The 21,755-nt window shown below is 44.0% G+C and overlaps 1 protein-coding gene across 5 annotated transcripts in view; it reads left to right on the top strand.

The window, feature by feature from the left end:
* mcf2a (MCF.2 cell line derived transforming sequence a) overlaps positions 1 to 21,755 on the top strand; it is a 163,817-nt gene that overhangs the window by 38,113 nt on the left and 103,949 nt on the right. For 4 of the 5 annotated variants that reach the window (XM_080187797.1, XM_080187799.1, XM_080187798.1 and 1 more), the window contains exon 4: positions 5,963 to 6,053. In XM_080187797.1, the coding sequence (XP_080043923.1) occupies positions 5,963 to 6,053 (91 nt within the window). Of the gene's footprint in view, positions 1 to 5,962; positions 6,054 to 18,771; positions 19,101 to 21,755 lie in introns of those variants that run through there. The other variant, XM_080187800.1, reaches the window with a different exon arrangement.

Here is a 21,755-nt window from a genome sequence, read left to right as displayed (position 1 = left end):
TTCCAGTGATGGTGCTGAATGTGATTCACCACACAAGTTATGTACAGCCAAACAATGCTCAGTTATTTCCATACTTATCAATTTGACTTGCCAACACCATGTTAATATTAAACCAACACATTTGATCCTCTTGACAGCACAGGTCATCAACAGGAACTTTTTCATGTGGAAAGTGCTCCAACTTTGTCTCAAACCATGTTTACTATACAAGGCAGGACTTGCAGATTGACATCCAAGTTAAGAACATAAGAAATAGGAGCAGGAGTAGGCCATCTAGCCCTTCGAGCCTGCCCCGCCATTCAATAAGATCATGGCTGATCTGAAGTGGCTCAGTTCCACATTCCCATAACCCTTAATCCCCTCACTTATCAAAAATCCATCAACCCGCGTCTTAAAAATATTTAGCGAGGTAGCCTCCACCACTTCAACGGGCAGAGAATTCCAGAGATTCATCACCCTTATCTTGAGGCTGTGCCCCCTAGACCTCCTGTCCTTTCTGAGTGGGAAGAGTCTCTCCACCTCTATCCTATCCATCCCATTCATCATCTTATACGTCTCAATGAGATCTCCCCTCATTCTTCTAAACTCTAACGAGTACAAGCCTAGTTTATTCAGCCTCTCCTCATAGCTCAACCCCCTCAACTCCAGTATCAGCGTAGTAAACCTCCTCTGCACTCCCTCCAAGGCCAAAATATCCTTGCGTAAGTGCGGCGACCAAAACTGCACACAGTACTCCAGCTGCAGCCTCACCAATGCCCTATACAGCTGCAGCAAGACCTCCCTACTTTTATATTCAATCCCCCTCGCTATGAAGGCCAGCATCCCATTCGCCTTCCTGACCACCTGCTGCACCTGCAGGCTGGGTTTTTGGCGACTCATGCACAAGGACCCTGAGGTCCCTCTGCACCGTCACCTGCTGCAGTTTTTCGCCAAGTTACAGGCTGTGAACTCAACACAAGACAAAGGAAGTAGCAACTTAATGCAGGAACATCCAAACAACAACAGGCCAGTAGGCTGCTCTAAACTGTTTTGCTATTCCTCATAGAATGATATATTGGTTACAGCACAGAAGGAGGCCATTCAGCCCATTGTGTTTATAGCAGCTTCCTGCAAGAACAACTTCCCCACCTTTGCAGCAAAGCTCTGCAATTTCTCTTCAGATAGTTATCTAATTCACTTTTGGATCCCTCAATTGCACCTGCCTCCTCCACACTCAGGCAGTGAATTCCAGATCCTAAACACTCACTGCATTAAAAAAGAATTTCCTTGTGTTTGCATTGCTTTTTCTGTCAATCAGTCTCAAAGAGAACAGTCCCAACAGCTCCAATCTTTTCACATAACCAAAGTTCCTCTTCCCTAGAACCAGTCTCAGGATCCATTCTACACACTAACTAATGCAGTTCATCAAGTCTGGTGTCCAGACTGATCACAATACTCTAGGTGAGACTAAACCAGTGTTTTATAATAATTTGCTGCCATTGTATGTGACACTCCATGTTAAAAAACCTAGGATACAGTGTACTTTATTAACCACACTGTCAGCCTGTCCTATCACCTTCAATGATTTGTGTACACATACCACTGTCTCTCCTGTTAGACTTGTGCACTATATTTTATATTGCTTCTTTGTTCTTCCTCCCAAAATGAATCACTTCACAATTGTTATAAAGCCTTAAACACCTTCCAAGCATTCCAGTTTAATGAGACAAATAAGAACAGTAAATCAATTATTTCTTTATTTAACACTTCTAGCACCAACATGAACATAAACAGTTGTACTCATTAACTCTTTACTGAGCTTTAACTCTAACTGAACACCAACTTTCAACTCAACTTTAACTCTTAAACTGCACTTTAACTATTTAACTGAAAGTAGATACTACCAAGTTTAAGAAAACCTTTGGCCAAGAAACATCCTCAATATAGAACCTATCTTGTTGTTCTCTGAAACATCCTTCAAGGTTCACTGCTTCTTGCAGTGGTTGGTTTCTTTGAGTTATCACTAACAAACAAAGACTCACATGTCTCTTTATCCACAATTCTCCACTTGTTTTCGGAAGATTCTCCATCATCCAGCCAATGAATTGATCAGAAATCCCAATTGCATCATTCGATTAGGCCAATCAAATACAAGTAGAATTATGGCAGTGGTCTATTTAGGCCCCCTGAGTGCATAATCTTTACATTCCAATGCTCAGATAAGGAACACAAGCTCCAAAAGACTATAAAGAACGCTTCCCTGTTAAAGACAAGCTGTTACACCTGACTGTTTCTGACCTTAGACAAATTCCAGGCCCCACAAAAAATCCCAGGACAGTGAAAAAAAACCACTTTAACCAAAAAATCAGATTTGATTGATTGAAGATCTTTCCACATATTAATAGTTAAAACTCCATTCAAAGACATTTCTCTTTGCATTAAATTTCATCTGCCACTTGTCTGCCCATTCTGCACCTGTATCCTATTGAAGTCTATCTCTAACCTTTTCACAGTTTTCCCAAATTTTATGTCATTCACAGATTTTGAAATTGCGTCCTGAGCACATTGTTAATAAATACATTAGTACACAATCAGTCTGTTCATGACTAGCTGGTGCACCAACTCCACATTCCTGTCTTTGGTCCATTGCTCCAAAGACATCGATCTTCAAAGTAGTGGTAGTGCTGAGGTCCCACAGCTTTTTGTGGGAGAGAGTTCCAGATTTCTTGTGTGAAAACCTGATTCCCTTCCTCAATGGCTTGGGTTCTCATTTTAAGACTTTGCCCCTTTGTCCTGGATCCTCCCCCCCCCCTCCCCCACCAGAGAAAATCGTTGATCTGAATCTACCCTAAAAAGATCATCTATTGCACGTAATAAAAAACATTATTATTATGTTGGTTAGGTGAATTGGCCATGCTAAATTCTCCTTTGTATACCGGAGCAGGTGCTAGAGTGTGGTGACTAGGGGATTTTCACACTAACTTCACCGCAGTGTGAATACCTGTGACTAATAAATAAACTTTACTTTCTGATTTTCTTTGTCTTGCAAGGATTATATTTCAATTAACAAAAACCATTCCCACTGAAAAATCAAAGACACATGTCAAGAGAGAGTTCGAAACCATTTCTCCAGTAAAGATATGTTTGAACTAACATGGCTTTGCTGCGTTGTGTAAAACTTATGCCAACTGTTGTGGCTCTACTTTCCCTTGACTCCAGGTTTCTGAGGGACAGAATACAGTTTATAATTTATTGAACAACCAGTTTAACACACACTAGAAATCAATGGAGGTAACAAATGGAGGCAGTTACACCATCTGACCTGTCTAATCTGTTCAAGGCGATCTTATTGAACATAAATAATGATATGAAGATTGCTGTTGGCTGCTATACCTGGCTTGCCTGCAGCTATTTCACTTATTTTGCATGAATGTAAGAAATGGGAGCAGGAGTAACCCACATTGGTCCTGCTCCACCATTCAACAACATTATGGCTGATCTTGGGCTTCAGCTCCATCTTCCCATCCACTCTTCATATCCCCTAATTCCCAGTGACACCAAAACTTTGTTGATCCCAAACATGGACAAAAAAGCTGAACTCCAGAGGTCAGGTGAGAGTGGCTGCTCTTGACATCAAGGCAGCTTTTGACTGAATGTGGCATCAGGAAGCCCTAGTAAAGCTGGAGTCAATGGGAATCTGGGGAGGCAGGGGTGGAGGTGGAGGCAATGGGGGAAGAACTGTCCCCTGGTTGGAGTCATACTGAGCTCAACAAATATGGTGGTGGTTATTAGAGATCGGTGACCTGAAGTCCAGGTTTTCACTGCAAGCGTTCCTCAGGGTAGTGTCCTAGGCCTAACAATCTTCAGCTACTTCATCAATGACCTTCCCTCCATCATAAGGTCAGAAGTGGGGATGTTCGCTGATGATTGCACCATGTTCGGCACCATCCGCATCTCTTCAGGGACTGAAGCAATTCATGTTCAAATGCAGCAAGACCTGGATAATATCTAGGCATGGGCTGGCAAGTGGCAAGTAGCATTTGCACCACATAAGTGCCGGGTAGAGACCATCTCTAACAAGAGAGAATCTAAACATCATCCCTTGACAGTCAATGGCATTACCATTGCTGACTCTCCTACTATCAACATCCAGGCGATTAGCACAACATTCAAGAAGCTCAACACCACCCAAGACAAAGTCCGTCATCCATCAACATTAACATTCTTTGCTTCCACCACTGATGCTTATGGCAATAGTGTATACCATCTACAAGATGCTCTGAAGCAACTCACCACAATTCCTTCAACAGCACCTTTACAAATATGTGAACTCTATCACCTGGAAGGAGAAGGGCAGCTGGCACGTAGGGCACCACTACCTGCATGTTCCTCCCCAAGCCACTCACCATTCTGACTCGGAAATATATCACTGTTCCTTCACTGTAGCTGGGTCAAATTCCTGGAACTCCCTCCCTTACACATTGTGGGTGTACCTACACCACATGGACTGCAGTAGTTTAAGAAGGAAGCTCACCACCATTTTCTGTAGGGCATTTAGGGATGAGCAACAAATGCAGGCCAATCATTGATGCCCCCATCCCATGAAAGGACAAAAGGGGGACTGGTTGACTGACAAGGGATGGGATCCAACTTACAAGGATAATTTCATCCCTAAGATCAAAATCAATGACCTGGGTCCTAACCAAGGTCATAGCTGTTTTGACGGACTCTTACTGAAGTTGTGGCCAAGAATTTTAGGAATTCAAACTCCTTCCTTTCTAGGTTTAAGATGTAGATATGGGTGAAACAATGTAAAAAAAAGTTTCCTAATATCCAGGACTGTGAATTATCAGGATTCAATTGCCTGGTGGAGTGGTATTGGTCATGTAACTTCAGGAATTTGAACTCCTAACCAATCAGGTTGGAACTCCAGTTTGGAACTGAGGGAGCTCTGGTCTGTTGAGGATGCCAACTTTTAGAGATGTTTTCCCATCAAGTGGGAGTGAAAGGTCTGGAGGTCGAGCAGGGTGGTATCTCTGGTGTCATATCTATCCTTCACCAAGCACCAAAAGCAAAATACCTGGCCCGTTTCTTATTGCTGTGTGGAATTTTGCTGTGTGCAAACTGAATATTGTATTTTGCACTAATGGCTACAGTTCCAAAATACCTAATTGTCTATAAAGTGCTTTGGAGTATCCTGAAGTTGCAAATGGTGCCTTGGAAAGGCAGGTTCTTTCTAAAGTCATTCTGTGACCTGATTAAGCTTACACATGGCCTTGGTCACACACCTCTGGTTCTTTACCAATCTCCAAATTAGCCTAGCAAGTTACCCAGTGTAAGATGAGTCGCTGTTCAGGTCACTGATGGTAGTCAGCGCTTTCATCAAACAGCCAGTGATGAACGGCAAGTGCTGGCCTTGCTCACATCCCCAGAATTACTGTCTTTAACAAACATTGAATCTCTACATGCAGAGGGGGCCACTCAGCCTATTGAGTCTGCACCATCCACAATCCCACCCAGGCCCCATCCCCACAACCTCATGCGTTTATCCTATTAGTCGTCCTGACACTAAGGGGCAATTTAGCATGGCCGATCCACCTAACCTGCACATGCTTCCTGTGAGAGGAAACCGGAGTACCCGGAGGGAAACCCACGCAGACGTGGGGAGAACATACAAACTCCACACAGACAGCGACCCAAGCCGGGAATTGAACCCGAGTCCCTGGCGCTGTGAGGCAGCAGCGTTGACCATTGTGCCACTGTGCTGCCCCAAGAAGGACAAAGTATAGAAGAAGTAATTGGTTGGAGTCACTGGGCTGGTTTGACATGTAGCTCATGGGCTGAAGCACAGCCTGTCTTTGGCTGTGAGCTCTGAGGCCTGTCATCCGAATGAGGAGGGAGATTGATCAGATGGTTTTCTGCACTTGATCCAAGGCGTTATCAAACTGGTTTGACAGTTTTCTCTTTCTCACTTTTCTCACAGTTTACACAAACCTGAAATCAAGTTCATTGTTATCTTGGACAGACGCCTGGATACATGGACATCTATCAAAGCAGCTCTCATTCAAATAGCGGTGTGTAATTGATTTTCCATTCATTCTTCACTGTCCCTGATTGCAAAGAAACTTTTCCTGTACTTATTAAAGAATTCAAAAAGGTCTGAGTTGATGTGCAATTGAATAACAAACAGCACCCAAATAGTTTTTGCGCAATGTGATTGTAAAATAAGCTGTTCTCTGCTTGGACTAGACTGACCCCTCACAATGACAGATTGGAATTTTCTTATGTTTTGGTTAGTTACAGAGTTGGGGATAAATCATTGGACACATTGAGTGCAAATCCACCTAACACAGACTAAGTCAAGACATATTCACCCACCAGAACATAAGAGGGCAGATAGGGCTTCAGTTTAAAGCCTCATTCTAAAGCCTACACCTCTGGCATTGCAGATGTCCGTCAGCTCTATACTGGAGTATTAGCCTTGATTTCTGCACTCAACTCTCAGAAGTGGGACTTGAACCCACAACCTTCTGACTCAGAAGCAAGACTGTTATCCAGTAAACCACAACTGACACTTAAAAAATTACCTGCCAATTTGGCCAATGTGCCATCTGCCGGCCTCTCCAGCCTGACTGCTCTGTTTCCAAGTCTGGTTATGTTACAGGAAATTCAAACAGCCCTGCCCAACTCTGTTAGTAGCTCCTGCAAGGGGAGGTTGGAAGTGCATTGTGTATTCAAAGATACCAAGTTCAATTTTTACTTAACCCTCAGTTCTTAGTTGATGTTCATTTGCTGTACAAGATCTCTGTAGGTTTTTAATAAAGACTGTGTATTTGAAATATATATGATGTGTGTACATATATATGTTGGAAACAATATATTTGGAATGAAAACACTAATTGCTCAAAATACTCAATGGGCCAGGTAGCATCTGTGGAGGGAGAAATAAAATGAATGTTTTGATACAGCAACTCTTTCGACTGAATTGCAAAATGTTAGGGATAAATTAGTACGGGGGAGACGAATGTGCAAATGGCTTTAGGCTCTATTAGGTTGAAGGGCAGATTTGATTCAATGATAAAAGGAATAATGGGCCAGATTCTCCAGCCTCACCCTAGGCTGCAATTCTCCAGCCTCACCCTAGGCTGCAATTCTCCAGTCCTGCTGCAGTGAGTAGAGATGTGGCTGAGCACCAAGTTCTCCGTTCTCGCTGGCAGTAATAGTGAGGTGTGTGAGACTGGAGATTCCCAGCCAATGTTTCAAGACAGAAATAATGACAGTCTTACAACAAACAAATGGATATTTGAGAAGATGTCATTGAAAACCTCACTCGCCCCACCAGCCCCTGAACCACTTATGACAGAGGGGCACAGGAGTAACAATGTTGTGGGCACGTTATCATCTCCAACTTGCCCGCTACTCGACAGATATCACAATCCTGCAATATATCTGGGTCAGAGAATATTCCCAACAGGAGATATCACCACAACAGTTCGAGAAGGATTGGCGTCCCACCACCAATGGGATCTCAGGAGACAATAAATGGTGGCCTTTCCAATATACCCAAGAATAAAGAACAGGAAGTTGAGAGTCACACACCACTTATGTTGGGTTCAGCTGAGAGACAGGGCCTGGCTCCAGTTCTGTGGGCTAGCTCTCACTATCAGAGCCCAGTCCGAGTCTGATTTTAACTCAGCATTCTCAGCAGGAATAGGAAACTTTGGAATTGGATGCACGATTTTACCCTCCATTCAAAGTCAAGTGGGGTATAAATCAGATCTGACTCCCTTCCCTCTCATGACAGTGTGCCCCTTTTGGACCTGTTTTGGTTAAATTGAGGGATAATGGCTGGATACAGTGCCATGGCAAATCCCAGCAGAACAGATATGATTGGGTAATTCCCCCATCAATCAACAAAAAAGCTGGAAACACTCAGCAGGTCTGGCAGCATCCGTAGAGAGAGAGAGACAGATCTAATGGTTCAGCCTTGCACCTGAACTGAGGAAAAAATGGAAATGTTGACAGACTTTGAGCAAACAACAGAGAAGGCGAGATTGGCAAGAATAAAAGGAAGGTTTGCAATAGGTGGAGAGCCGGTGGAGAGATTAAATGACAAAAAGTTTCATGGTGTAAGGATAATGGGGACAAATAAAAAAAAGACCACTGATGGCACAGCAGTTAACCCTACTGCTGCCTCACAGTGCCAGGGATCTGGGTTTTATTCTGGCCTCGGGTCACTGTCAGTGTGGAGTTTGGATATTCTCTCCATGTCTGCATGGGTTTCCTCCAGGTGCTCCAGTTTGCTCCTACAGTCCAAAGATGTGTTGTTTAGGCTGATTGGCCATGCTAAATTGTTCCTTAGAGTCAGGGGGATTATCAGAGTAAATGAGGGTTACGGGAGTAGGGCCTGAGAGGGATTGTGGTCAGTACAGAATTGAAGGGCTGAATGGCCTTTTTCTGTATTGTAGGGATTCTATGACTCAGGTGTGAATGGTTGGATAGTAAAGGAATTTGCCTAGTGCTGTGGTTCCCAACCATTGTGCCTCAGCACACCTGTGTGGAGTGGGAAGCCCGAGGAAGATGGAGAAATAACCCAGGTCTGGAACCTGGGAATGTGGCGCTGAGGACAGCAGGGGAATGGAGAACCAGGAATGTAGCGGAGTTGGAGTGTGGCGGAGAAGAGAGGGCTGGGAAGAGAGGAGATACTGGGAATGTGGCGGAGCCAGAGACCGTGAGTGGTGGTGAGTGGCTGCCAGGTTTCGAGGTGTCCTTCTGTGCAGTCACAGGTGGGCAGGACATTTGGCTAAAAGCTGCTGTCATCTTGTGTCAGATGATGTTTTGGAAGTGGAGGAGTGGGATTCTTTTCAGGATCAAATACAAACTTGCTCATAAACTAGACGCATCTGACAATGATTGCAGCCCTGCATTTCACACAGAAAAAACGTACAGTCTTTGTCCAGAATTGGAATCTGAATGTAAACTGGCACAATGCCTAGTTGATTAAACAAGAGACTAGATCCACTGGCAGAGACAGGCCTGCACCATCACACTGTACTGTTCACTGTACTAGCCATCTCCCAAGGTCATGGCTGAATAAAAGGGGAGATTAGTTTATCTTTTGTGAAGCGGGGATTGTCTTTGTGAATAAAAATCTTCCCACAGCCCATTGAACAGACCAGACAGTACTCACACCAAGTAGAATGAATCTTCCAATGTTTCAGAAGTTTGAAAGTTGTGTTTTTGGCATTATAAGTCAAATAGGAGCAGAAGGAAATGGAAGTTAAAAATTTCCCGAAGTAGCTGGCTGGCCAGTATTTTTTGTCCATCCCTATTGCCCTTATTCAGAGGGCAATTCAGAGTCAAGCACATTGCAGTGGTTCTGGAGTCACATGTAGGCCAGACCAGTTAAGGACAGTAGATTTCCTTCCCTAAAGGACATCAGTGAACCAGATGGGTTTTTCCGCCAATCAACAATGGTTTTATGGCCAACAAGAGATTCTGAATTCCAGATATATTTTTTATTGAATTCAAATTCCATCATCTATCATGGTGGGATTTGAACCCGGGTCCCCAGAACATGATCTGAGTTTCTGGATTAATAATGGGGTGGCACAGTGGTTAGCACTGCTGCCTCACCGTGCCAGGTACCTGGGTTTGATTCCCAGCTTGGGTCACTTTCTGTGTGGAGTTTGCATCTGCTCCCCGTGTCTGCGTGGGTTTCCTCTGGGTGCTCTGGTTTACTCCCATGTTCCGAAAGACAAGCTGGTTAGGTGCACTGATCTGAACTGGACTGTGAAGTGCTGGACTGTAGCGACTAGGGGAATTTCACAATAACTTCATTGCAGTGTTTATAGTAAGCCTTACTTGTGGCTAATAAATAAACTTTAACTTTAATCTAGCAATAATACCACTAGGCCATCACCGCTCCCCTCCTTGCCCATAGAACTATAGAGGAGGGGCCCATTGTGAGGAGATCTGTGACCCCCCCCCCGGACATAGATTGACATTGAAATGGCAGATGGGTTTCCGTTTTCCCAGGTCAGTGACTTCCTCTCTCATTCACGCTGGACTTTTTTTCAGTTGGACCTTACTGCTTCCCCAGGGCAGGCAGGCAGGGAAACTTTGCTGTTCATATCCCCTGCATTCTGAAGGCAAGGTAATGTTTGAATGAGGCTGGCCCCTTTTCGCTGAGCTGACAGCCTCTTCAGGTAATGGATTGCTGTCCCCAGACTGAACTCACTGGCTAGTCTTACATCACTTCCACAAACCCCAGCAATGAAACTTTGCCATATTCCACATCACCACAATAAAATCTTATCCTGTTCCCGCTTTGTCTTTCTCACTTCGATTGCTTCTGTCTCTGAATGTTGTAATCAGAATAATCAAGTAACCATGAATGTCCACTGCCACCTCCCCCACCCTCCAAATACGTGTCGATATGTTTGTCTGTGGGTGTCAGATATTCCCAATGACATTGTGGCATTTTGAACAGTATCTTTTTTTGGGAGATCCGTTTTGTCAAAACAAAGTGAGCTGGGGATTGAAAATGTCGGGCTGAATTCTGTTCTTTTAGAAACTCCAAGAATTGAGCCAAAGACCTCTTATTGGCCGAATGTTACAGCCCTCATGTGAAAATGCCGGAGGTTTGAACCATTCAGCCATCTGGATGTACAGGCTCCATCTTCACTGCCCCGTCCCAAGGGGACTCTGTGAGCTTTCTCTCTCTGACGGATAGTTTTTTTGGTGTTTCTCGATCAGAATTTTTTGTGTGGAGAGTGAACTGGTTACATTTGAATAAAAAATAAATCAAAGACTTCATCTCACCGTGGCCGCATAGCAACAGTTATCAACATCACAAATATTTGGAAGAGGAATTCAACAGCAAATAAATATTAGTTCAAGCTCTTCTCCTCGAGACTCTCATTCGCTGTTGAGTTTTATCCTTCTGCAAATTGTCCTTGGAAATTGAACATTATTTTTGAGACGCTTATTATCAGTCAGGGGTTTTTTCTGAGTTTGTTTCCATGGTTGATTTTAATTTGGTAAAAGTGCATTCTTTCTGACAAAGCTTTCCCACTAATCCAACGAGTCGCTATTTACTCAACATTGTATTTTGCTCTTATCCACCTCCAGTAGAACTATAACCGTAGGAAATGTAACCTCTGTGAGCAATGGACTTAGCTGAAAAAAGTGGGTTTGCTGTGGGATATTTTGTCTCATTGAAGTGTTTCTTGTTACTGAAAAGGTTGGGAACCTCATGTATATCCTTGAGTGACTACTTGGAAAGCGATAGAGGTGACCCAGCCAACATTCTTCACCAACCAAATCACCAAGAATGGGTTGACTGGCATGAGTCCATTTTTAGCATTACGCAATGATTTGTGTTTCTGCAGTTTGTGATTAACCTTGACTGTTGTTTATACTCTTTATGCAGAGCTCAGGGATTGCTTTACAGTCCATGTCCCAGTGAGATGTTAGCTTCACCTTCCAAACAGCTTTGAAATCCAATTCATTATTTTCATGACATTTCAATTATTCTCATAGCAGTGAGTGGGGAATTGCTCCTTGCGAGATAGCTGCCAAATAATCGTGGCTGTTCATTCCTCACAAAGCACTTTGGGACATCTTGGTATAAATATGGCCAATTAAAAAATGGTAACAATTGCTGAACAACTGTTTCAAAGAAGCTAACAATTCTCAGCAGGTAGATAAGCACATAGAACTGATAGGCAACAAGGAAATAGGTAGGTTCACGTAAATGGTGACGTCATGACCAGACACTTCCTCTCTGCCCTCTCCCAATCACATATATCATAGAATTATAGAATCCCTACAGTACAGAAGGAGGCCATTTGGCCCATCGAGTCTGCACCGACAACCATCTCACCCTGTGCCTTTGCCCATAACCCCATGTATTAATCCTGTTGATCACCCTGTCACTAAGGGGCAATTGAGCACAGCCAATCAACCTAACCTGCACGTCTTTGGACTGTGGGAGGAAACCAGAGCACTCGGAGGAAACCCACGCAGACACAGGGAGAACATGCAACTTCCACACAGGCAGTTGTCCGGCAGCACGGTGGTTCGCACTGCTGCCTCACAATGTCAGGGACCTGGGTTCAATTCTCAGCTTGGGTCACTGTCTGTGCGGAGCCTACACGTTCTCTGCCAGGGTTTCCTCTAGGTGCTCCAGCTTCCTCCCACAGTCCGAAAGATGTGTTGGTTAGGTGCATTAGCCATGCTAAATTCTCTTTCAGTGTAGCCAAACAGGCCAGAATCTGGCAAGTAGGGGATTTTAACAGTAACTTCTTTAGTGTTAATGTAAACCTACTTGTGACACTAATAAGTAAGCTTTAGATTTTAATTTCACCCAAGCCAGGAATTGAGCCCGGGTCCCTGGCGCTGCGAGACAGCAGTGCTAACCACTGTATCAACATGCCACCCGATGTACTCCCATGGGAGAGGTGGGGAAAGAAGGGAAAGGAAATATGGAAAATTCTTCTATAACCCGCACAAACAATCAATATTAGTCCAAGAAAGGATATTATCCAGGGTTATTTAAATCTGTAAGCCTCTGGTAAACCTACCAGTCTGAGGAGAAGTAGCTACAGTGAAAGTCTCTTGGGATACTAGTTTGAAACTTAACATGTGGGTATTACCAAAACCCTCTGATCCTATAAAAACAAACAAAATTACTAGTTAAATCTTGGAAAATGTATGGTAAGGATCCAGGTTGTCTGTATTTTTTTAAATTCTTTCATGGGATGTGTGTGTCATTGTTAGGTCAGCATTTATTGCCCATCCCTATCTGCCCTTATGTTGGTAATGATGTGTTGCCTCTGAATGAATGCAGTCTGGACTAAAGTGGTGTAGGTATATCCACAGTGCTATTAGGAAGGAAATTCAAGTTTTTTGACCCAGCAACAATGTAGGAACAGCAATATAGTTTCAGGTCAAGATGGTGTATGGCTTGGAGGGGAGCTTGTATGTGGTGGCATTCTTATGTGTCTCATGCCCTTGTCAAAATCAGTGGTAGAATCAGAGGCATAGAAGTTGGTGTTGAAGGGAGCTTGGTGAGTTGCTAGAGTACATCTTGTAGATGGTAAACACTAATTATGGATCGGCGGTGGAGGGAATGGATGTTTGTGGATGTGATGGCAATCAAGCCTTTGTCCTGGATGGTGTTGAGTTTCTTGAGTGTTATTGGAGATGCACCTATCCAATATATTTTATCACATTCGTGATTTGTGCCTTGTAGATGATGGACAGGCTTTGGGGAGTCAGGAGGTGAGTTAATCGTTGCAGAATTTCCACATTCCAATCTGCGTTTGTAGCCACAGTATTTATGTGGCTAGTCCAGTTCAGTCTCTGGTCAATGGTCATACCCCCAGGATGTTGATAGTATGGGATTCAGCAATGGCCAACCATTGAATGTCAAGGAGTGATGATTAAAATTTCTCTTATTGGTAATGGTCATTGCCTGGCACTTGTGTGGCATGAATCTTATTTGCCACTTGTCAGCCCAAACCTGGATATTGTTCAGGTCTTGCTGTATTTGGACATGGACTGCTTCAGCATCTGAGGAGTCGTGAATAGTACTGAACATTGTGCACTCATCAACAAATGATCCAGATTTTGACCTTATGATGGAGCGAAAGTCATTAATGCCACACTCAGTTAAAAGCAGCCTTGGTAGCAAAAGCAGTCACTCTCACTTCACGCTTGAGTTCAGCTCATTTGTCCAAATTTGGACTAAGGTTATAATGAGGTCAGGTGCTGAATCCAAAAGAAGCCTCAGTGAGCAAGTTATTGCTGAGTAAGTGTCGCTTGATAGCGCTGTCGATGACAATTTGCATCACCTTGCGAATGACCCAGAATATACTGGTGGGATAGTAATTGGTCAGTTGGATTTGTCCTGCTTTTTGGGGACAGGACACAATTGGGCAGTTCTTCCACATTGTTGGGTAGATGTCAGTGTTGTAGCCTCTGGAACAGCAAGGGCTGTGCTTAAGCACAGAAACCAATTTTGGAGGTCAAAGCTTTGGTGAGGTGCCAAGGAGGTTTACTAGAATGACGCAAGGGATGACAGTCTTTGGAGAGATTGGAGGATTATTTTCCTTACAACAGATCCGGTTAATGGGAAACCAAATGGACATATTCAAAATTATAAGAATATAGGAACACAAGTATTTGGAGCAGGAATAGGGCATTAGGTCCCTCGAGCTTGCTGTTATTCAATAGGTCTGATTGTAGACTTATCTCCACTTCCGAGCCTGACCCAAATAACCCTTTACACCTTGAATATACAAAATCTGTTTGGCTCAGCTTTGAATGTATTTAATAATCCAGTCTCCACTGCTACCTGGGAAAGAGAATTTCAAAGATGAATGACCTTCAGAGTAAAGAAATTCCTCCTCATCACTGTTCTAAATGGGCGACCCTTATATTGAAACTGTGTCCTCAGATTCCCCACAGCAGGAAAATCCTCTCAGCATCTAGTGCTTAGCATTAGCTTCTACCCTGTTGAACCCCTTCAGAATCTTGATGTTTCAGTAAGACCACCTCTTGTTCTTTGAAAGTCCAATGAGTATAAACCCAACTTGTTCAAACTTTCCTCATAAGACAACCCCTTCACCCCAAGATTCAACCTAGTGAACTTTCACTGAACTGTCTCCAAATATATCCATCCTGAAATAAATTGAACAGAATTATACCCTGAAGTATATTTTCACTAAGCCATGGATAGTTGTAGCAAGATTTCCCCACTTTTATACTGCATACCCCTTCCAATCCACCACAATCTGTCTCCCCTTATGGCCTTGGCGTTTCTCCCAGCCTACCATTAACGCCAAGCCAGAAGATCAAAGTCCCAACCTGGTGAAGCTACAGCACAGACTACTGGCATGCTAAACAACATAATCAGCAAAAGATAGCTAGAATTATGCAATTCCACAACCAATGGATCAGATCTAAGCTCTGCAGTCCTGCCACATCCATCCGTGAAGGGTGGTGAACAATTAAACAACTCACTGGAGGAGTCTGCACAAAGATCTCCATCCTTCATGATGGAGGAGCCCAGCACATCAGTGCAAAAGATAAGACTGAAGCATTTACAACATACTCCAGCCAGATGTGCTGAGTTGATGCCCCTTCTCAGCCCCCTCTGGAGGTCTCTAGCATCAAGATGCCAGTCTTACATCAATTCCACTCTTCATATCAAGAAATGGCTGAAGGCCCAACCATTCAGTTTCTTCATCAATGGCCTTCTTCCCATCACAAGGTCAGAAGTAGATTTGTTCAGGGATGTTCTGCACAATGTTCAGCACCATTTGCGACTTCTCAGATATTGCAGCAGTTCATATCCAAATGCAACAAGACCTGGACATTGTCCTGGTTGGGCTGGCAAGTAGCAAGTAACATTCATACCACACAGCTGCCAGCGAATGACCATCTCCAACAAGAAAAATTGTAACCAGCATCCCATGACATTCAATGGCATTACCACTGTTCATTTTCCCACTATCAACATGCTGGGGGTTACCATGGACCAGAAACAGAACTGGACCGGCCATATATAAATGCTGGAGCAAGTCAAAGTCCTGCAGGGGGCAAGTAACTCACAATCTGATCCACCCAAAGTCTGCCCATAGTCAGACACAAGTCAGAGCGATGGAACACTCCCCACTTGCCCGCGTGAGTGCAGCTCCCACAATACTCAAGAAGCTCAACACCATTCAGGATAAAACAGCCCCACTTGATTGGCACCCCATCTAAAACATTCACTCACTCGCCCATCGATGAACAATGGCAACAGTGTGCACCATCCACAAGATGCACTGCAGGAAATCACCAACGCCCCTTGGACAGAACCTTCCAAACACGTGGTTTCCATCGAAAAGAACAACAGCAGCAGACACATAGGAACAGCACCACCTGAAAGCTTCCCTCCAAGTTACTCACCATCCTGACTTGGAAGTATATCACCATTCTTTGCATTCATTGGGTCAAAATCCTGGAGCTCCCTCCCTAACAGCATTGTGGGTGGATCTACACCGCATGGCCTGTAGATGCTCAAGGCAGCAGCCTTGTGATAGATAGTAATCGGGGCTGTTTAAATTATCCCCTTCTGTCTGTTATGGTATAAATCAGCCTTTCACTGACAGTATCTGAAAGATATGGAACGATTGTATATTGGAACATGCAAAAACATTCACTACATAGAATCACACAGTGCAGAAGAGGCCTATCAGCCCATCGAGTCCATACTAACAAATTGAAACACCTGAATTCCCATCTAATCCCATCTGCCAGCACTTGTCCCATAGCCCTGAATGTTTTGATGTTCAAGTGCTCATACGGATACTTTTTAAAGAATGTGAAGCAACCCGCCTCTACCACCCTCCCAGGAAGTGTATTCCAGACCATCACCATCCTCTGGGTGAAAAAGCTTTTCCTCACATCCCCCTAAACCTCCTGCCCTGCACCTTGAACCTGTGCCCTCTTGTGACTGACCCTTCAACTAACAGAAATAACTGTTTCTTACCCACTCAGTCCATGTCTCTCATGATCTTGTACACCTCAATCAGATTGCCCCTCAGTCTTCTCTGCTCCAACCCAAATAACCCAAGCCTGCATAATGTCTCTTTATATCTTAAATTTTCCATCCCAGGCAGCATCCTGGTGAATCTCCTCTGCAACCCCTCCAGTGTGATCACATCCTTTTGATAGTGTGGCAACCAGAACGCAGTGCTCCTTCTGTGGCCTCACCAAAGTTCAATACAACTCCAACATGACTTCTCTGCTTTTGTAATCTGTGCCTAAATTGACAAATGCAAGTGTCCCATATGTCTTTTAAACAGCTGACTAACATGCCCTTCCGTTTTCAGAGATTTGTGGACAAACACACCAAGGTCCTTTTATTCCACAGAACTTCCTTGTATCCTACCGTTCATTGAATACTTGTCAAATTATTCCTCCTGAAGTGTATCACCTCACACTTTTCAGGGTTAAATTCCATCTGCCACTTATCTGCCCATTTGACCACTCCATCTGTATCTTCTTATAACCCAACACACTCCACCTTACTGTTAACCACCTGTCCAATCTTCGTGTCATCTGCAAACTTACTAATCCTACTCCCACATTGTCATCAATGTCATTTATACAAATGACAAATAATAGGGGGCCCAACACAGGCATGACACTGGACGCTAGCTCCCAGTCACAAAAGGAGCCTCTGCCTTCATCCTCTGTATTCTACAATTTTGAATCCACTTTATCAAATTACCCTGTATCCCATGTAAATTTACCTTCCTTACAAGTCTCCCATGTGAGATCTTGTCAAAGGCTTTGCTGAAATCCATATAAAGTACATCAACTGCACTACCCTTTCTATGCATCTGGTCACCTCCTCAAAAAATTCAGTCTGATGAAGTCATGCTGACTCTCCCTGATCAAGCTTTGCCCCTCCAAGTGGAGATAAATGCTCTCCTTCAGAAGTTCCTCCAATAGTTTCTCTACTACTGATGTGAGACACACTGATCTATAGTTCCCTGGATTATCTCTGCAACCCTTCTTAAATAGCAGGTGGAAATTTGTGAGCATCTTCATTAGTAACATTGTGTCAATGAAGGATTCACATATGGAATGAACTTGATCCTAACATTACCACAAAATCATTTCTGAAATGTGGAATATCGAATACACTCGATGGTACTGAGGATGATTACTTGTGGAATCTTGATGCCAAAATTACCAGTACCACAAATAATTATGATGATGAAGAAAATCCGTAAGATGATATGATGCAAGTGGCCAGTGGTGATGAATTGTTCTGTGATCCAAGTTTTTTTTAATGTGAAATGTTACCATAGAATTCCCGTATTGCACTAAGAGACCATTCGGTCCATCAAGCTTGCACCAACTCTCTGAAAGAGCATCTTACCCAGGCCACTCAGTTCCAGGGCAATTCGGGATGGACAATGAATGCTGGCTCAGCCAGCAATGCCCACAAAGAAATTATACTTTTGAGGATGTTTGACAAATAATTGGCCAATGTTAGGGGTAATAAATAGTAATGAATATGAATTTTAATAAGGGTACAAATTTGGTCTCTCCTTAAATATCCTGGGAAAACATTCTGCCATCAAATTTGAGAGATTGGGATGTTGAATTATTGCAAAATAATTTGTGAATTTGTTTATAAGGACCATAATGGATTTATGTTGGCATAGTGACTCTTTGGAGGAGAATGGAGATTGGCAAGAAAACATGGAATATTGCAGTTCAACGCAAATGAAGAAATCTGAGTGTGTGTTTGATGGGTGTCAGATAGTGTGTTTGATTATGTCAGTGTGTGTGTCTGTATGTTTAATTGTGTGTGTGTGTGTTGGTGTGTTTGAATGGGTGTCAGTGAGTGTGTTTAATTGTGTATATGTGTTGTGTATATTTGAATGGGTGTGTGTGTTGGTGACAGTCAGTTTGTGTTTGAATGTAACAAACAGAAAATGCTGAAAAATCTCACGGTCTGACAGCATCTGTGGAGAGAGAACAGAGCCAACGTTTCAAGTCTGGATGACCCTTCGTCAGAGGCTTTGTTGTGTTTGAACGTTGTGTGTTTTTGTGTGTCAGGGTGAGTGTGCCACCGTGCGCCAGTGAGCGTGGTCAAATGTGTGTGCGTTTGCATGTCAGTGTGTGAGGGTGCATGTGTGTTAGTGTGTGTCAATGAGTGTTTAAGTGTCTGTGTGCCTGTGCGTGTGTGTGTGTATGACTGTCAGTGAGTGAGTGCGTCAATGTGTGTGTGTTTGAGTGTATGTCAGTGTGTGTGTTGATGTGCAGGTTTTGGATCTGGGATCAGTGCTGTTGGAGTAGGATAGTGTGCGAAGATTGCTCAGACTGAATTGATCGCGAGAACGTGTTGGTTAATAAATTAAAATCCCCCACGGCAGCCGGGGGAGAGCGGAGCTAAACTAAAGCGGCGTCTAAAATTCGCAGTCAGCCAGACTCTGCTGTCGGAAGCTACCAGCAGATTCTGCTTTGTGTCTCTGTTCGATAGGACACTCAGTGAACAGATGTCAGGAGCAGGTGTCCAAAGAAGCAACCCCAAGTCCAAGAAAAATGCGGTAAGGCCCTGCTACCTTCACCTATTGCACAGTTCCAAGTTCCCAGGAAGACAGAGACTGCGGCAGCTCAGTCAGCGCAGTGGAGAAACACTGAGCACTCTGCATGGAGAGTCAGGGCTGTTTCTGCAGAGCTTAGCAATGCCTGGAGCAAGGGGGGACAGGGCTGGGATTGTTATTAGAGAAAACTTCTTTTCAATAGGTCATGAAGAGACGTCTTTTTTGCATTATGCCTGTGTTTGGAGTGTTGGGAGGTTATTTCTCACTTTGCAGTGTACAGGGACACCTGATTGTGATTAAACCATGCTGTGAGTTATACTGCAATGACCAAGGATATCCAGACTCTCTGCAATGCTCATCTCGCAGGAGCTGGGCATCTTACCTGCTTCATCTCTGTAGAGGACAGATACAGGATACCATTTTTAAAATGCAATTTTCTGACTGGCTAAATAATCTTAATCATGATCTGATTAAGCCTCTGTTTATCAATTATGGAGACTGCTTTGCATGTGCCTGATTCAGTGGGCAGTAAGATGCGGCTTCATGTCCCACTCCGCATAAAATCCAGGCTGAAACTTCAGTGCCATCACAAGGCAGTGCTGCACTGTTTGGGGTGCTGTCTTTCACAATATTAAACAGAGGCTTTCCCTGCCCTCTCAGGTGGGTGTCATGGAACCCTATCTAAAGTAGAGCAGGGCACTTCTCCCCAGTACCTTGGCCAACATTTACCCCTCAACCAAACACCTATCTGGACTTTATCATATTGCTGCTTGTGGGATCTTGCTGTGCTCAAAATGGCTACCGGGTTTGCTGCACTGGCTGCACTTCTCATGTACTTCATTGGCTTTACACTAGTTTGGCACAACCTTGAGTTATAAAAGGAGTTGGATAAATATAGGCCCAGAAAATGCTGGAAAATCTCAGCAGGTTTGACAGCATCTATGGAAAGGGAACAGAGCCAACAATTCGAGTCTGGATGACCTTCATCCGAACTGAAGGCAATAGAAAGCAGGATGAGCTTGAAAGTTCCTAGTCAGCTCTGATGAAAGGTCATGATCCGGACATGAAACATTAGCTCTGTTTTCCCTCCACAGATGCTGCTGTGATTTTCCAGCATTTTCTGTTTCTAGTTAATAGAATTTTACTGGGTTGGTACAGGGTGGCACAGTGGTTAACTCTGCTGCCTCATAATGCCAGGGTTCCAGGTTCAATTCCAACCTCGGATCACTATCTGTGTGGAGTTTGCACATTCTCTCTGTGTCTCCGTGGGTTCTTTTCCGGGTACTCCAGTTTCCTCCCATAGTCCAAAGATGTCTGAGTTAGGTTGATTGGCCATGCTAAATTGACCCTAGTGTCAGGGAGATTAGCAGGGTAAATGTGTGCACTTGCAGGAAAAGGGCTGGGATGGGATTGTGGTTGGTTCAGACTCAATAAGAACATAAGAAGTAGGAGCAGGAGTAGGCCATCTAGCCCTTCGAGCCTGCCCCGCCATTCAATAAGATCATGGCTGATCTGAAGTGGCTCAGTTCCACTTTCCCGCCTTCTCCCCGTAACCCTTAATCCCCTTGCCTACCAAAAACCTATCTACCCGCGTCTTAAATATATTTAGCGAGGCAGCCTCCACCACTTCAACGGGCAGAGAATTCCAGAGATTCACCACCCTTTGAGTGAAGAAGTTCCTCCTCAACTCCGTTCTAAACTGCCCCCCCCTTATCTTGAGGCTGTGCCCTCTAGTCCTACTGTCCTTTCTGAGCGGGAAGAACCTCTCCACCTCTACCTTATCCATCCCATTCATCATCTTGGACGTCTCAATGAGATCTCCCCTCATCCTTCTAAACTCTAACGAGTACAAGCCTAGTTTATTCAGCCTCTCCTCATAGCTCAACCCTCTCAACTCCGGTATCAGCCTTGTGAACCTCCTCTGCACTCCCTCCAAGGCCAAAATATCCTTGCGCAAGTGCGGCGACCAAAAGTGCACACAGTACTCCAGCTGCGGCCTCACCAGTGCCCTGTACAAGACCTCCCTACTTTTATATTCAATCCCCCTCGCTATGAAGGCCAGCATCCCATTTGCCTTCCTGACCACCTGCTGCACCTGCAAGCTGGGTTTTTGCGACTCATGCACAAGGACCCCCAGGTCCCTCTGCACCGTAGCATGCTGTGGGCATGGGCAGAATGGCCTCCTTCTGAAGTGTAGGGATTCTACGATTGGGATATGGAACAAAGACTGGTAAATGGCAGATGCTGGAGAGTCGAATTGAAATAAGAGTCTAGTTTATTTCTTCAGCTGGTGCAGACATGATAGGCTGAATGGCCTTTTTCGAACCTGTAAGTTTTCAAAGGAGATTCTATGTGTTCTAACATGCTGGGAATCAGCATCATCTTTGGGAAGAGAAACTGAGTTGATGTTTGAGGCCAATGTACTTTCAGACCTGCTGAATATTTTCAGCATTTTCTGGTTTTATTTCATATTTCCATTAGAGGCATAGACAGGGTGGATAGTCAGAGGTTTTTTTCCCAAGGTGGAAGTGTCAATTGCAAGGAGGCACAGGTTCAAAGTGAGAGGGAGAAAGTTTAAGGGAGATGTGTGGGAAAGTTTTTCATGCCTGGAATATGCTGCCAGAGGTGGTGGTGGAAGCAGGAACATTAGCAACATTT

The sequence above is a fragment of the Carcharhinus amblyrhynchos genome, chromosome 4 (assembly GCF_965287045.1).
Source record: "Carcharhinus amblyrhynchos chromosome 4, sCarAmb.v2.hapA, whole genome shotgun sequence".
In the NCBI taxonomy this organism is placed as follows: Eukaryota; Metazoa; Chordata; class Chondrichthyes; order Carcharhiniformes; family Carcharhinidae; genus Carcharhinus; species Carcharhinus amblyrhynchos.
This window is presented reverse-complemented; position numbering and strand designations above follow the sequence as displayed.